General features: G+C 38.7%; 1 protein-coding gene across 1 annotated transcript; it reads right to left on the bottom strand.

Annotated features, from left to right (window-relative positions):
- Positions 1 to 256: 256 nt before the first annotated feature.
- Positions 257 to 7,143, bottom strand: LOC104425555 (ABC transporter G family member 22). Its single transcript, XM_010038276.3, is given in 12 exon segments — positions 257 to 916; positions 1,000 to 1,107; positions 1,194 to 1,478; positions 1,627 to 1,914; positions 2,025 to 2,333; positions 2,546 to 2,729; positions 2,825 to 2,980; positions 3,218 to 3,453; positions 4,071 to 4,141; positions 6,729 to 6,776; positions 6,779 to 7,022; positions 7,024 to 7,143. Coding segments are annotated over 12 exon segments (2,271 nt in total). The 3' UTR covers positions 257 to 694.
- Positions 7,144 to 16,717: the final 9,574 nt, after the last annotated feature.

Raw genomic sequence — 16,717 nt, 5'->3', positions numbered from 1 at the left:
AACAAATAACCGAGGTATAAACTAACCATTAATTTTTTATCTATAATTTTTTTTACGCTTATCAACTCTTTCACAAATCTACTGGTACAAAAAAAATTATTATTTTTTTCCTTAAACGGAGTAAAATCGTCCCTTTAGGTGTTATTGTAGTTCTATTCATAGGTGCCTTAAAGCACCCAAAGTTCCTGCAAATCAGCTATTCACTCTCAACTCTTCTTTTAAGACTGTTGTCTTGGTCACTCTCAGTCACAATCAGTAAACTATGAAACCTCCACTCATTTCTCTGTTTAACAATCACATGTGAACTTTGAAACATTAACACAGAGCCTTGATTCATCCTAAGAAACTTGAATTTTATAGGAGAAAATGGTCGATCTTGATCGTCATGTTGTCACAACTTTTGACTGAACTAAGAACCAACAAAACCAGGCTACCAGTGTCCTTACGTAATTAGGCCCAAAAAGTGCTTTAATGGATGCTCTTGATTATGCTATTCTACATTATACGAGACATGGATATACCCACAGCGCCTTCGATCATGCGACTCGTGTTTCAGGGGTCGTCTTTGCCGGTGATGACCGTAGTTCAACCAGGAAACTCCTAATCCTTCCCAAATCTCTTGGAGCATTGGAGGGGGTCTCGAGATTCTCTGCATTATTTTTGTTAGGCCAGGAAAAATCTGCTAGTAGCTGATTTAGGCTGCCGATGGTGGTTTCATCCTTCGCAATGAAATGTACGCCAGAAGGCGATACCCGAAGACCATAATCACCAACGCCGTTACTTCCTTCAGACCATTGTCTATGATCATGCCATTCACGCTCGATGCTTTGTGTTTGTACTGTATCTTGATGAGAAGCTTGTAAGTGTGGTAGTTGAAAGACATGTAGCGGATCCAGGACACGAACACTGGAACGTTCTGCGAAGAGCCAACGTGTCACAAATCTGTTTTCACAAACATATGGGTGACAAGGTTCTCGGCAGCGATTCGGGATTGCTCACCTCAACAAAGAACCCCCCAGCGAGCATGAAGGTCATGACTGTCACCGAGGCCAAGGTGGTCGCCCTCTTCATGTCCATTAAAGTTGCCCCAATAGCTAGTCCAAGTCCCTGTCATCGCCCACCAAATTCCAATTAGTGATGAGACGAAGCTTGATGAAGTATGTGATGGTGATCACTGAAAGAAGTTTGAGTACCTGAGCAGCGATTATGCACAGGAAGACTGCGAGCAAGCTGAGGAAAAAGGACCCCGCATCCAGCGTGAGGCCCGCCATGAAATAAACGACCAACAGGAAAAGTACGGGCAGTATCAGGTCTAGTGGGAGGTCGCTCGTCGTCCTGGCCAAGAAATATGCGCTGAGCCTGTACATATCAGCCGCTCGCTCCTTGCTCAGCATCGCTCTCTCTTGAGGAAACGTGAAGATGGCCGTGAAGACCGGGAAAAATCCCCAGAAGACAGCAATGAAGAAAAGCAGCCCCGCCTGCAATGCGATGCAGGAATAAATATGCTTCAGATACAGTTGATTAGATGAACATGGTATTTCTGAACAATTTTCCCAGTGACTCGACCATTCAATCACTTATATTGAGTGGGTGTTAAAAACTCGTATGCTTGTACGCCTGCTATACCTGATCCTGAAGGCCCCTGGCGCTACTGCTGTCAGATTGCCACCAGAGCAGTCCCAGAATGATTGCAGTGGATAGGACTTGAGTTACCCTTAACCAGCTGAAGTACTCGTGTCGTCGCTCTTTGATCCCTCTGCAGAACAAGATACTGTATTGTTGGCACCAGCTTGCTCCCCAATTCCGCTTGGGCGAAGCCACCTTTGACTTGAGCACTTCGTCCAGTGGGAGTGGAGTCAAAAGCTTCTTCTTTTCGTTCTCTGCTACCCGCGTCTCATAGGCCTCCACGAGATACTGCATTGAAAGGAAAGGGCACCAGGCAATTGTATGAATATGTCGATCACAAGTTTTCACCTGTTGAGTTTCATGTCAATCAGTTTGTTAAAGGATGACCGAAGTGTTACCTCATGAACATCGGTTTGAGATGGCTTTGCATTCCTTGTCTGAGTTTCTGCTTTCTCCATCTGCACTCTATCCTCTAGTTCTGATGGCACAGAAACCTCATTAACGTTCCCATTTGCTAGGTCTAGCAAGAATTCTGCCGGATTCATGGCAATTAAAGGAGAACATCCTATTGATGAAAAGTAAATCATCACTTCTGACGCTTTGCCAAAGTAGAGTAAACTCCCTTTCCCTAACAGGATCAGCTTGTCGAATTTGTGGAAGAGCCTGCTTGATGGCTGGTGTATTGTAGTCACCACGGTCTTCCCGGCCTGAACCAAGATGATTCCTCAATATAAATATCGTAGTTTTCTAAGGCATGGACCATGAAAATCAGAAAATTCCTTCCCAGTAGCTGGTAATGCTGCTATATTGGGTTCACATATAGACAGTAAAGTGCATAGGAATATATACTCTTCATTGGAATAGGCAGAGAAATTCAGGGCAGCTTGGGAAAAAGAAAATCATCAATAAATTTGTGTACCTCTGCTATGTCATGTAACAGCTGAACAATCCTCAATGCAGTTGTGGAATCCAATCCGGATGTTGGTTCATCGAGAAACAGAAGGGAGGGATTGATTAAGATTTCATTGCCTATGCAGACTCTCTTCCTCTCTCCACCTGATACTCCACGGACAAAGGAACCGCCTATCATTGTGTCTTCACACCTATTCCCAATTTTTCGAGTCAGTCCTAAGTAACATCAATTCTAGTAATTGATTGACACTAGACATCTACATAATTAGTAGGAGAAGAAATGTACCTCTCCAAGCCTAGCTCATAGATGACGTCCAATGCCCGTTTTTCCTTTTCCTCTCTTTTCAATGATTTTGGAAGTCGTAAGAGAGCCGCATAAGTCAGAGTCTCTTTTACGGTAAGGTGAGGAAATAAGACATCGTCCTGAGTCACGAATCCTATCCTGCAGCATTTTTTGCAGAAATATTAGGACTGTACTGCACGCACTTGTTCCATCCAATGATGTCGTGTAAACAAATCATGCACTACGTTGAATAGACAGACAATTCATTGCACCAGAAGATTATAGTATCCACGACCTATTCTGTTATCCCGTTACGTTGCTTTTCAATGGCTACTTGATACGCTGCTCAAGTAAATTCTTTTTCTGTCCAAGGCATGAAAATTGCTAATATGATACCTGCTTTTCAAGGACTTGGAGTATGGCTGGTCATTGTAGGTGATTGAACCACCAACAGTAGGTTTCATTATCCGGCCACCTAGAAGATTCAGCAGCGTGGTTTTCCCACTTCCTGAAGGCCCCATCAGCGCGAGAACTTCTCCTGGATTCACTGATCCCGTGATCCCATTCAATATGTCCTTCTCTTGCTTCGACTTCATTCCTTTGAGGATCACCTTGTATGTCACGTCAGTGAACTGTAACAAAGAGAACAAGAAATTTAATTCACTTCAGTAAATGGATGCCAGGATCTAATTGACAATCATGTCTTGTCACGACACTATTACACGCATTGCCCAAAATTTTTCTCCGCTCTTTACTCCTCAGCAGCTTTAGTTGTAATGTTTGCTAAGACATTGACCTGTGAGTTTGACTCATTTGCCGAGACCAACTCGCCAGAGTCTGGTCTCGAAACCAAAGTGAAGATGGGCTATCTGGTCTTCCTTCGGACTTGTAAACTAGATAAGCCTTATTGATTTACTACCCAAATGCATTTTCTCAATAGTTTGAGCCTTGAGTTGTGTTATGCTGCTTATTTGTAGGAAAGAAGAGAGAGTCTTGTACAAAAATGTCACATAAGATGGAACTCTGTACAAGACTGAACCTGACCATCTTAGCCAATTTGTTTCTAACAGGCCCCGTGCATCTCTCTAGCTAAAATTCTCCCATTGCTCGCCTGTTGCAAATAGATGTAATGAATCAATCGATGCCCTATAAGCAGAAGCTACATCGAACTCCTGTAGATGCGGTTGCAGAGCAGAGAGACGAGAGAAGTAGAGAGAATCCATGGAGCCTCCATGGCAAGTACCATCACCTTGAGATAGATTGGCAGCGTTGGCTCCGCCTGGAATTTCGGTCTCTGCATCCCGGCTTCCAGATCCTCAGCTGCAATAGACATCGACGATGATTACTTACTAGAGTGAGGAATTCATCAAAAAGGAGTTACATTGCAATATGTCGCGACACCTTTTTACATTACTCAATCCAATAAGCTCATTTGGCACCTTTAGACATATGAGTCATTAATTTTCTATCATAACTCAACTGAACTCGAGCTGCACTTGGGGCCTTTTTTGTTAACCATCATTACACCTAAGAACTCACATTTCTGGCTTGTTTCATACAACACTGATCACTAGAGAGTGCAGCTGATTGAAAGAAACAGGTCTTTTAGTCTAAAGCTCGAGTCCGAAAAGTTGGCTAATTATGGACTTGACCGGTACTGGGTTGATCCTAATGACAATTAAGAACATGAATATTCTTTACAGAATTTTATAATGACGAGTTCTGTTCTCACAAGCTAGATCGAACCATTAAAGGCCCACCAGCTCCTTTTGTACGACAGCATTTTGACACTTTCCGAGTTCATGGCATCTAGTTATGTTAGTTTTAGTTAAATTTCTTAATGTCTTTTAGCATTCCTGGTAAATCAAGGACTGAATTCGTCAAGTGCACCGACTACAAAAGAAAGCTGGCGATGTTTCAGTTTCAGTGTACAAGGACAAATAGAGGGAGGTGGAGATGATAGAGATGGTGAACCGGCCTGACAAAAGAACTTCTGACCACTGGTTTGAGGGTTTTCAAAGTGTTACGAACCTACTTCTTGAAATTGAGTACAAAAAAGAGCAGAAAAGTCATGCTTAGGTATCACGAAAATTCAAAACATCTCAGCTAAGATTCCCCGTCGGGGATATGAAATCGCCACATTTGTGGCCACATGGTCCCAAACCTAAATCACTAGCTTGTCAATTTACTATTATGTGGTGTGGACAAAAGTTGAATAACGTGTTCTCTATGCTCGGAGGCTTCGTCTCAGAATCTTCAATCACGTGGGTCCCAACACATGACAAATTATTCAAATGATACTGGTCCATATGGCCCATAGATCATATAATAACCTCTTATATAACATAGGTCATCCCTTAAAATCATGCGAGACCACATATAATTCAGTCAATCGGATAATTGGAATCCCTAGTTTCGTCAAACATGGGTGTCAACTAAGCACAGGTCACTCGATGGTTTCTCACAATTCCAGAAAAATCGCTAATTGGGATCATCCATATGGCTTTTTACTCATCCTTCCTAATCCATAAAATTAGCGGTATATTTCATGAACACGAAACTTAATTAAATTGTGTTTTCTTATTTCTATACTACTTATGAACTTAAACATGCAATATACCACAAAGTGATAAGTGAAATAATGAAATTTATTATAGTTAAATGTTAAATACCATCCACTTTGTGTTCATCTCCTGATGTCAAATCGCCTACCAAGCTAATGTGTGGTAACAAAGGACAAGTCTCGCGTGCAGTGACATTATCCCTTCTCCGGACCCACTTATTTATAATCTAACATGCCGTACAATATATTATTTTTGTAAGCCAATGTCGATATAGTCCGGTTCGTTCATCAACTAGAAGTTGCCGCAGTACTTTAGAAACAACAAGCACAGTTCAACAATAATAATTTTGATGCCAAGGAAGCTTTATCAAATGGACATCCATGCCAAATCTACAGAGGTTCCTGACCTAGTGGATGCAAATAATTGCCGCAGCTGCAATGGACATAGGCGCTCCAAAATGGGGTCGCTGTCCCAGTCCGTTCCTGCTTTATTTTGTATGTTTCTTTCTAAAGTCACTGCTCCACGGGCGGATAGTGGCCCCTATCAGTTTGCCACTTTCTTGCCCTTTTTTATTTCGAAAAGAGTAGCGATAGGTTTTTTTATTAGAAATAATAACCCACAAACATCTTGTCGTGACACTTAGATAAGTGATTCGTGCATCCACTACTAAGCAGGGAATCCTTAACTATATTATAGGAACCAATCTTAACCTAGTTTCATTCTTTTGGGATTAGAAAGAAAAAAAAAGAAGACATTGCGTCTTTTCAGTGATGCGCCTGATCTAGAGGGAAAAGCCCTCTGGAAAATCACTCTTTTTCAATAAATTCTATGATGGAAGCCCGTCATTTTCTGAACCGTGACTCACTCATGGGAAAGCGTTGAAGGGTTGAACCTGTACAAATAATTTAAGCTAACTTCAATGGAGCAAAGGGCCCCCCAGCTCCAAATTTAACCTGGCTTACCACATAAAATTGTCTATGTAATCCTTCTTTTGTTAGATCAATCAACGATCTCTTTGTAATTTAGTTGGTATGGACCTTGTAATTAGATGAAGACTAGACATGCACACATACATTATAACCCAAGATCCCACGCATGCATCTGCACTAGGTTAAAAATGAATACTTTTTCGATCACGGGGTTTTCCCGAATCAGGCAACCTCGTGCTCACGGCAATCGTCTCCGAAAAAAAAATTGAAATGAAATGAAATGTAAGAAAAACTTCCATCCACACACCTAAGATGATTTCATTTGCCCCCCATCTCCTTCGATTCATGGACCACTACTTGTATTTATGTCTTGATAGAAACGAAAATTACGGCGAGTTCGGGAATGGAACTTACGTATGTCGTCGTCGTCGCTGAAGGGCTTGGAGTCGGCGATCTCCTCGGGGGCATGCTGAAGCCGGTGAAGGAGAAGGAGAAGCCGAGGCTGGCGCTGGAGGCCCGGCTCAGTGCTGCCCCGCTGCTGACCTCGTCGAGCTCAAGCTTGTTGAGCTGCGCACTCCGGGACTTGCGGATGTGTGCGTTCCGGCTCGTGCTCCCCCGGCCGGGTGATGCCGGGATCAGCCTCCGGCTTGACTTCCTCGACAGCGTCCCGCCTGCCTCCGCTGAACCCACCGAACCCCCGAACCCCCGACGGCCCACCCCCCCCTGGGGCCTCACTCGAGGGCGTTGGCGACTTGAAGGCTGCCGCCACCGTCTCCAGCAGCTGGTCCGATATCGTCCTTGCTAGCCCAGGGGAGCTTGTCCTCTCCATCGTATTAATCAATTCCGTCACCTAGCTATCACCACATGCAAGATTTTCCATAAACGTCTCTCAAATAAAGTTTAGCGGTTTTGATGATAATAATGATGATGTTCCTAGTCAGAAGTTACACAAATTTAACCGATCATTAGAAGAGAATCTTAATTGTCAGGTTCGAACCAAAGCTAAAAAAGCAAGGAAAAGTGATTAATGAGACAGGAAACCGAGCTATGCCTTCTTTCGAAATTTGGGTCATGTTCAAAATGAGCAAGAACCACCTTTGATTCCGATTGGTCTAACAAGGTCATCAATGTAAGCGAACGTAATTTTTGCCAAAAATGTCTCTAAATTCACCAGAGAAGAGTGCACAAAGATACTAAATTTTTTTAGTGTTGTACTAATTATTATCCACTTTCTAATGTCAAGGTCATTTTTCTCCTTTTATACAAAGAGAGAGAGAGAGAGAAGAGAGAGAGAGAGAGAGAGAGAGAGGAAATGGAAGAAGTAGGGAACCAGATCGATACTTTGGGTGAATGAATCAAGGAGCAGCATTTCAAGCAGACAAAAGCCAGTGAAAAGAAGAAGAAAAGAAAAGAAAAGGCATTCTGGATACCAGCTTGCATCAACTTCCCAAGAAAGTTATGTAGAAATATAAAAAAGTATTTATACTTATATCTCCATACCTGAGTGGTGATGAGCAGTGGGGAAGGAAGAGCTGGAAAAGAGAGAGGGCGCGTTGCTTCCTGTAAACTACGTCTCTCTCCAAAATGAGTGGATTCCCCCTCCTCTTTATAGAGGAGCGATTAAAGAGTGCAAGGCAGCGAAGTTCCGGCACTTTCCCTTCTTCACTCATTGCCAAGCACGTGTCACCTTGCTCCTTCGTGACCATAATGACCCCAGGCCCAAAAAAAGCCAAGAGCTTATCAATTGAACGGTCTAGACATATAAAATGGGTCATTAACCTATTTATTAACCCATATATAAACCCATATATAATGAGTTCAGTTACATAATATAAGTAATACGTAGGTCATAAATTGATTTATAATTTACTTGGACCCAACTCAATTCTCTTGCTCTCACTTAATCTCACGTCCGCTCACTTTAGTTTAAGTATGAGTTTTCTTAAATTGGAGATAGATATGCTTTAACATTATGGATTGAGTCTAGTATAGATTGGTTCAATAGATTTGCAATACAAATAAATGGATCACAAACGGGTTAAAAGATCAATTTGAATCGAATCGTTTAATGACCCGACTTATCAGTTTGGCAAGTCTAGTCAACACACCTCCAAGGTTTGCATCCCACCCATCATCCATCCATTTTATCTCTAATGTTGTCATGAAGATGACTCAATAGATCGAATCAATCATGTCATGATGAGGCCCAGTAAAGATTTCACAATCTCTCGATGTGTGGCCGATCGAGCCTCACTAAAACTGGGCTCGGAATGACATCCCGAAGATACCTTGCGCCTGCTCATTTCGCGAAGGGTCGCAATTCTCTTTTCCTTGCCGCAAAATTTCCTTGGGGCTGTCGAAATTGGACGGGTGATCGTCACGTCGGCTATCAAGACGGGGGAGGGGAGGATGGAGTTGGTCAATTAACCTGACTTTTAACATTAAATGTGGCTTAGCCTTACCTGGCTGGCTCATGCCGCAAGTAGCCAAAAAAGCGACAGAGACCATGAATTTGGTTCTTGCTTTGCCTGAGGGTTGTGAGGTCTTGGTTTGATCCTAGATTACCTCTCCAACAGGGAATCGAGCGATTCGTTTTCTTGGAACTTTGTTCCAAAACCATGTGTACATTTTTCTCCTTCGGGTGACGTTGTTGTTTGGATATGGGTTACCATTTTCGACACATTTATCTTTTAAAATGAAGGATGCGGGTCAAGAATAACATAATAATTGCCGTCTCGTCATCATCTTGCGTAGCGATCTCGTCATCGTGGTCGTCATCATCATCTTCTTCCTACATCTAACTTCAGCTAAATTTTCCACGAGTACTCATCTTCGATCTATACTCATTAAATGTGTCCAAATGATTACATATACGAGGTACTAAACATAACTTGGAGAGAGCTGGGCTGTATGAAGCAATCCGAAATATCTTTGAAATAGAATAGTTTTTTTAAATTATGTTAATATCACGCAAAATCTCAAATCAGTACATTTGTGACAAATTTACATAAAATTAATTTTTGATTACCAAAAACTCTCAACCACTACATTTGTGATAAATTTGCTTTCTATTAGTTTCCATCTAATTATCGTAAAAAAAAAAAACCACAATATAGTATATCTTGACAAATGGAGGGCGAAATATCAAACTGGTATATCTACCAACTATCACGTATCATCCAACTCAATAATTTAATAATAAAATTTATTGAAAATTAATGGAGGATAAATTTATCACAGGTGTACCACTTTGGATTTAGTTTATGATAAATATATTACCAGTGTATTAATTGAGGATTTTTTTTTTTTTTTGTGGTATTGGCCTTTTTAAATTTAAAGTAAATGACAGCCGGAGGATGTAAACATTACACGAAAAATGAAAGTATATGAACCCGTTCCTTCCAAGCATTCAAGTAGTTCAGTGAGTTTATTGGTTGTACCTTTTTGGTCTTGACTTAGACTTTGTCAAGTTCCATTTAGGTTCAATAGGTTGTTTTAAAAATTCAGTGGTGTCATTTTCCATATTATAGGGTCAAATTTTATATTACTTACAAAAGATATTTCATACACATATATGATGGCGTCAATGACTTCCACACTTTGTATATTTTTTTGACATCACCGCTTAAAGGCAATCGGCACATTATAATCTATTTTTTGGTTACTGGGTGGGTCGGCGCAATAGAAGTCGATACTTTAACTTCGAGGAGATCATCAAGAGAGAGATAAATCCGAACCTATCAACATATTTAGTCGATATCCCATTCATTCACAAATTTAAGCTTATGGGTTATGAGCTAATTGGGGTATGTAAATTGCTTATCATTACACAACATCTCTGATGCCGGGCTTCTTTCGCTTAGTGTCCCGACAATGCACCCTAACACAACCTATCTTCAATGACGAAACCTGGCGAGAAAAGAAGAGAAGAACCTGACCAAATAGTTCATCTTTGCTATTCAGCAGGTCATCTATGTCGGTACTAATACAACCCGCAATTAGGAGGGCTGCATGCAAAACTCTATAGATTACTCTTTATATTAGGAGCTTTAGGGCTTACCAACTAAAACCTTAGTCGAGGAATTTCGGCTAATGAAATATTAGGATTGTAACCACCCAAACATATTAGAAAAAAAAAGGGAGAAGAACTATAGTGCACGGCCACATTTACGCAATCTTTTGTCTTTTTGGGCAGAGGCTCTCGAATCGACGCAATTTATGCTCACATGATAACATATGGACAAATAGTAAGAATTAGCATTCTTGTGAAGACTAGTACTCGCTTTATGAATGGACCGAAACGTGTAATATTTATGAAAGTACTCAATTATTGAGGAAAAGTCGGTATACGTTTTCATGTCAAATCATGATCAACTAGGATAGAGCTAAAGTATTGAGTCGAGTTCTTCTTTGGTGTTAAGGTAAAAGTTGCAGATCATCATCAACTCCCAAGTGCGGAAGAATGGGACTTATTCGAGGACCTACGGACGTACAATATTTTCGTGTTTCCAGCTTTTCCCTCTGATTGAGACGTTATTGGCTATCAAAAGTAAAGATGTGGCTGAGAGTAACATTACAAATTTTGGCATTATGATTTTGCTGATAGCAACATTACAAATTTTGGCACTATCCTCTTTCGTAAAAATTCTTTTTTGGACCATGTACGTACCTTGCTGTACCATAAAGTAGAGAACTAATTAGCCTGCCGACTTTTCCATTGTCATCACCCTCTCCAAAAAGATTATGCCATATTTTCTCGTTGCCATTTTCCCCTTGCTTGTCTTCATGTATATATTATATGTATATATTGACATATCGTAAGTAGACAAATTTTCATGTCGTCTCATGTCGACTTAAAAACCTGATAAATCAGTAGAAAATTCACGATGCATCATGGACTTAAATGCTTTTTGCTTTAATAGAGGAAGTATTGTCAATGTATTAGTGATTACATTTTATATATAATTACTCCATCAGGTTAATTTCACATTTTCTTGCGATGTAATTAGTTCACATTCGTGCGATATAAGCTTAGGATACACATTTCAAGATGAGAATTTCTCAAATCTTACAGTTGAACATTGTGTTATTTTTCCTTTCAGACATTTTTCATTTTCTTTATCTCCTACATTTTTATAAGATAATTCTTTATTTTTGTTTGAGCAACATTTGTATCATGAACACTGGATGATTGAATATTGTATGTGTGTATATATATATATATATATATTTGCACACATATTTTTTCTTAGATGTATTTCAATTTTTCTAGATCCTCTGGTGCGGTGCAGTAATTCGTAATATTTATTAACTGGGTTTTATCCGGGCACTTATAAACTTTTTCGTTATGCGTGACTCTTTGTAAGATACCTTGGGCTTAAAGTAAAGCCAACATCGTAGTTACAAAGATGTGCGACATGTTTTTATCCGGTTTATATGAATTAACTAATTATTTTTTACGTATTTAAATATCTTGTTTCATTTTTTCATATCATTTATAAATTAGTTTTGTCATTAAAAAAAATCTTAACATATGTTGCAATATTCAAAAATAAATTTTGAAAAGGACAATGCATTGCATTCTCTCACATGATTGTTCCATGTGACAACACTGAGAAATGCATGCCCACTAAGTTGCAGCGGTCTTATAATTGTAATTTAGCCAAAATCAAAATGGCATCATATATTAAATAGTTGTTATTATTATTTCCATTTATCATCAAATATATGCTATAAAAAAAGTTAGAGCACCAAACTAATTTTTTTATTTCACATATTAGTCACGCTAATGTGATCTATATGAAAAGAAAATAAAATTAGGGTTTCGTTTATTTCCCATTAAATGAATGATATGGAAGATATTTTCCTAAGAAATGATCTCCTACATTTTTATTAAAATGAATAAACGAAAAATATTTCCATCATCCACAAAAATACTTAGACATAAGTTGTTGTTAATAATGGAAATATTTTTTATTGATGAAAAATTTCAAGCAATACAAGCGATTATTTTTAGAAAAATACATTTTAAATCATTCTTTTTATGAAACAAATGCACTCTTTGTCAAAATCCCCTCCCCCAAACAAAAAGAAGAAAAAAAGGATTCTGCAAGAATGATTTACCCATATGATTTATTGTGCGTTTGATTTAGCTTTGCAAATGGGCTTTGGGTGTAATGTAAATATTGAAAGTCAAAGATCTTTGAGGGAATGTAAGTTATGTTTGGTACAAAACTCAAAGAGTGTTTGGCAAAAAAATCATTTGCAGATGGACTTTGGATTATTTTTATTAAAAAAGAACTTAAACACCGATGGAGGGTTGCACAACCTACGCGACATGCAACCTAGACGACCATCGCTTAAGTCATGAGACCCAGGTGGTGGTCACTTGAGGTCATGCTACCTTGTTGGCCCTTCACCGGCCATTGTCACATGAAGAAGATGAACAATTACATAGAGGGGAAAAACTAAAAACTAAAAAACTAAAAAACTAAAAAAAAGAAAAGAAAAAAAAAACTAATGAATTGCTGAAGATAATTTTGGAAGGAAAAATCTAGTTTCAGCATTTGACAAATGCTGAAAGCTCAATGTTAGTAGGAACTGATATTGAGCTTTCAACTTTCACAATGCCAACATTTGGCCAAAAATTCCTTGGGAAAACTTGTCAAACATCTCAGCATTTTTCCCCAAGAGGTTTTCAAAGCCCCTTGGGAAAGTTCAATCAACGCACCCTTAATCTCATTGGTTTGGGATTCCCTACCGCCCACTTCATTCACCTCATTCCAGCTGTTCGCCATTCCCTTGCATGGGTTATTTGTTATGCAACACTATCGTCTATAATCTGTCCTTTTCCATGAGGAATCTCCCACCCACAAAGGAGGCTTTATCCATTTAAGCCCTTTTTCGAAAGCCTAGGGTCCTCTTGATCATTTCGATTTGCAAATCCCATCCCCACTTACTAGGTGGACCTTCCTCGCACCCCCAAGAGAGGCATTCTCCAAAATCAATAGAAAATTTATGTCGTACTAATTTAGATGATTATGTATATTTATCGTGACAAATAGGATAAAATATAAGTAAAGAGGACACATCAATTCATTTTACGAATGGGTTAGGAACACCTAAGGGCAAATTTCACTGGTGAGCATTCGACTTTTATGGAAGTTGTAATCAGGTCATTGAACTTTTATTTCAATTACTAGATGCACCATACTTTCATTTCTTTGTGGTTGATGAACTTTAGCTGGAATTCAACCAACTTGTCCAGCAAGATGTTAAAAAGATTGCATAAATTTGGTGAAATCTTGATGAAAGTGCATCAATTACAAGGAAATGAAAGTTTACTACATCGAGTGGTCGAATAAAAAAAAATGGCGACTTTACTACAGCATCCACTAAAAAGAAAAAAAATTCGATGACTTCCATCCTTACTCACTCGAGCATGAGGAGGACAGAACCGTAGCAAACACGAAAATACCTTAAATACCTTCCCAGCAAAGAGGACTTCCTTCTTCTTGAGAAAGTATTTTATACATTGATCATACGGCCGATGTGGCCTAATCGATCAATCACATCGTCCGCCGCATAAAAGCATTCAAACTAAGTTTCCATGCGAATTCTAAAATCTTTGCATCCGAATTCTAAAAGCTCACTTCCGATTGGCTAATTTCTCTAACTATGCACGAAAATACGCAAAAATCATCTAAAAAGTTCTATACCTTTTGTATGGTGGCTAATTTAGTTATAAACTTTTCAATAATACCAATTTAGTCATAAACATTTTAACGATTTGCCAATTTAGTCTTAAACTTTTTGACAATTTGTCAATATAATTATTTCGACCAATTATCCAAATAATAGCTATAGGACTAAATTGGCAAAACTTTAGATGGTTCAAGACTAATTGGGGAAAATTGTCAAAAAAGTCATAAACATATTCCACTTTTATTAGTTTATTTTTAAAATTTTAAAATTTTCTAATTGAGTTATAAACATTTTCACATTTTACTAATTGAGTCAAACTGGTCAATTTTGGCCAAAATTCGTTGTCATAGACATCAACTGTTCTATTTGGCACGGTTAGTGTTAACATGAATAACTTTTACTGATATTTTTATATTTTCTTGAATTTCTGATTTTGTTTTTTTCTTCTTTTTCTCTTTGTTCCTTCTTTTCTTTTCTTTTTTTCAACTGTGGCCGGCAAGAGTCATAGGGCCCTCATTGGCTACTAATAAGGGCTGCAACGCCTTTTTGAGCCACAAGTGAGGATCATAATTCTTGCCTAGAATTGGGCAAAGCCACCACAATCGTGACTACAAGTGAAGCAACCTCACTTGCGACCCTCGCCTAGAAGGCCATCACAGCCACAACAGCTAGTGAGGCAGCCTCACACAAAAGGCCATTGCGGTTGCGGGTGAGGGCACCTTCACCTGTAGTGGCAAGGATGGCCTTGCCTATAGCCACGATGGCATACAACCCTCACCCATAGCTAATAAGGTTTCGACAACCCTCGCTGGCCTTTGTTAAAAAAAAAAGGAAAAGAGAAAAATAAAATATATATTATTAAAAATTATCCACGTCAACAATAGCATGCCTCATAAGATAGCCAGCATCCACTTTAGCGAATTCCAATGGCCGAATGGACAAAATTAACAAAAAATGAAAAGGTTTACGGCTCAATTGGCAAAATTAAAAAAATTTATAACTGAATTGATAAAAACCTTCGGGAGACCCTCGCTACAAAAGAACCAGCATCTTTGACACAGCTAATTAAATGATAAATACATCTACTAATCTACTGCTTTATAAATATGCATAGGTTTAGAGTTTTTTGGTTAAATTTTCCGATGCGATTGACATAATTAAAAGTTTAGAACTAGATGGATATATCGTCAAAAAATTTAGGAATAAATTGATTGAATTAAAAAATTTAAGACTAAGTCGATGATTGTACGATAATAATAAAATTTCTTGGACAATTATCCCCAAAAAAGGACCTTTCACCTTCCGCCCTCTTATGATCCGATGTCCAGACCGTAGATAGATCTAAAACGCGAGGGCAGGGAAGGGAAAATGAGAGGAAAAGGGTGTGGGGGAGTGTCAAGGTGGCTGCTCCAGCGATGATGGCGGTCGGGGAGGGGAATTGATGGGGACAAGAGGTGGCCCTAAAAGGCATCATCGTTCGTTGGTGCTTCCGTCTTGGTTTGGTTGGTGGTTCCTGATTAGGAGCTGTCCGTCTCCGCTTGGTGGATGGTTGGTCACCGTCGCACCACCGTCGCCCGCCACGTGCCCTCGTTATTTCCTTGTCCCTCCTTTTCCCGGTCGATATCCTCATTTCTTATCTCTCTCCTTCTTTTTTTTTTCTTTAATTTATTATTTTCTCCTTGCATTTTGGATAAGTGAATTAGTTGATGGTTTTGGTGGGTTTTTTTTTTTTTTTCTTTAGCGGAGAAGATATATTTTTTCTAAATAGATCGTGTGAATGAGGCCGCATCAGTTCTTTTAGACAATGATGCTTCCAATGATGGGGGACAAAATGAGACCCATCACTATTTCAGCTAGATACGCCATCCACATAAATATTCAAAAAAGAATTTAAAACGTATCCTTAAAAGTACTTATTGATTAATTAAATAAAATACAATATTATTTTCAGTGTACTTTAACCTCAGTGATATGTACAAACACAAATGCTAGTTTGGAAATCAATTATTTACTTCCCCCAACATGTTTAACTAGCGCTTAAATTATTAGGCCTAATCCCCTAAAAACACCTCAAATTTAGGTCGCATTCTAACTTTGGCTCAAACCTTTTTTTCTCTTAAAAAAAACCAATTTTAAAGTCAGCCCAAATATGTTCCAAACTCTTTTTTGTCTAAAAAAAACTGCTAACTTCAAGTTTAATCCCAAATATACCTACAACTTATAGTGAAGGTCACGGGCCTCACCAATAGCAATGAGGGCTTACAAACTCTCGCCCAGCAACTAGTGAGCCAAGCCCTTGTTGAAAAAGAAAAAGAAGAACAATAGAAAAAATTAAAAATAATTTATAATTAAATTATTTTTCATCAAAATATTCTTGATTGACATGAATATTTAGTTAGCTGATGAAGTCAGATCTTGATTCGAAATTTTAATATATGTATTTGAAATTTTAATATACATAAATATATATATACATATACATATATATATATATATATATGTATGTATGTATTTGAAATACTCAGCAAGTTGAAAACGATCATAATAATTAGCTGCACGGAAAAAGAGAAAAATCGATTTTTTCATGTCGATCTCAGAATATTAATTGCGCGAAAAGTAAAAACGAGGAATATTTTTAATATTTATCCCACGCTTCCTCCATGGAGCTCGCGGAAAAGACCATTTGCTGGACCGGCGGA

This window comes from Eucalyptus grandis, chromosome 11 (assembly GCF_016545825.1).
Source record: "Eucalyptus grandis isolate ANBG69807.140 chromosome 11, ASM1654582v1, whole genome shotgun sequence".
NCBI lineage: Eukaryota > Viridiplantae > Streptophyta > Magnoliopsida > Myrtales > Myrtaceae > Eucalyptus > Eucalyptus grandis.
The sequence above is the reverse complement of the archived record's forward strand: the minus strand, read 5'-3'. Positions and strand labels throughout refer to the sequence as shown.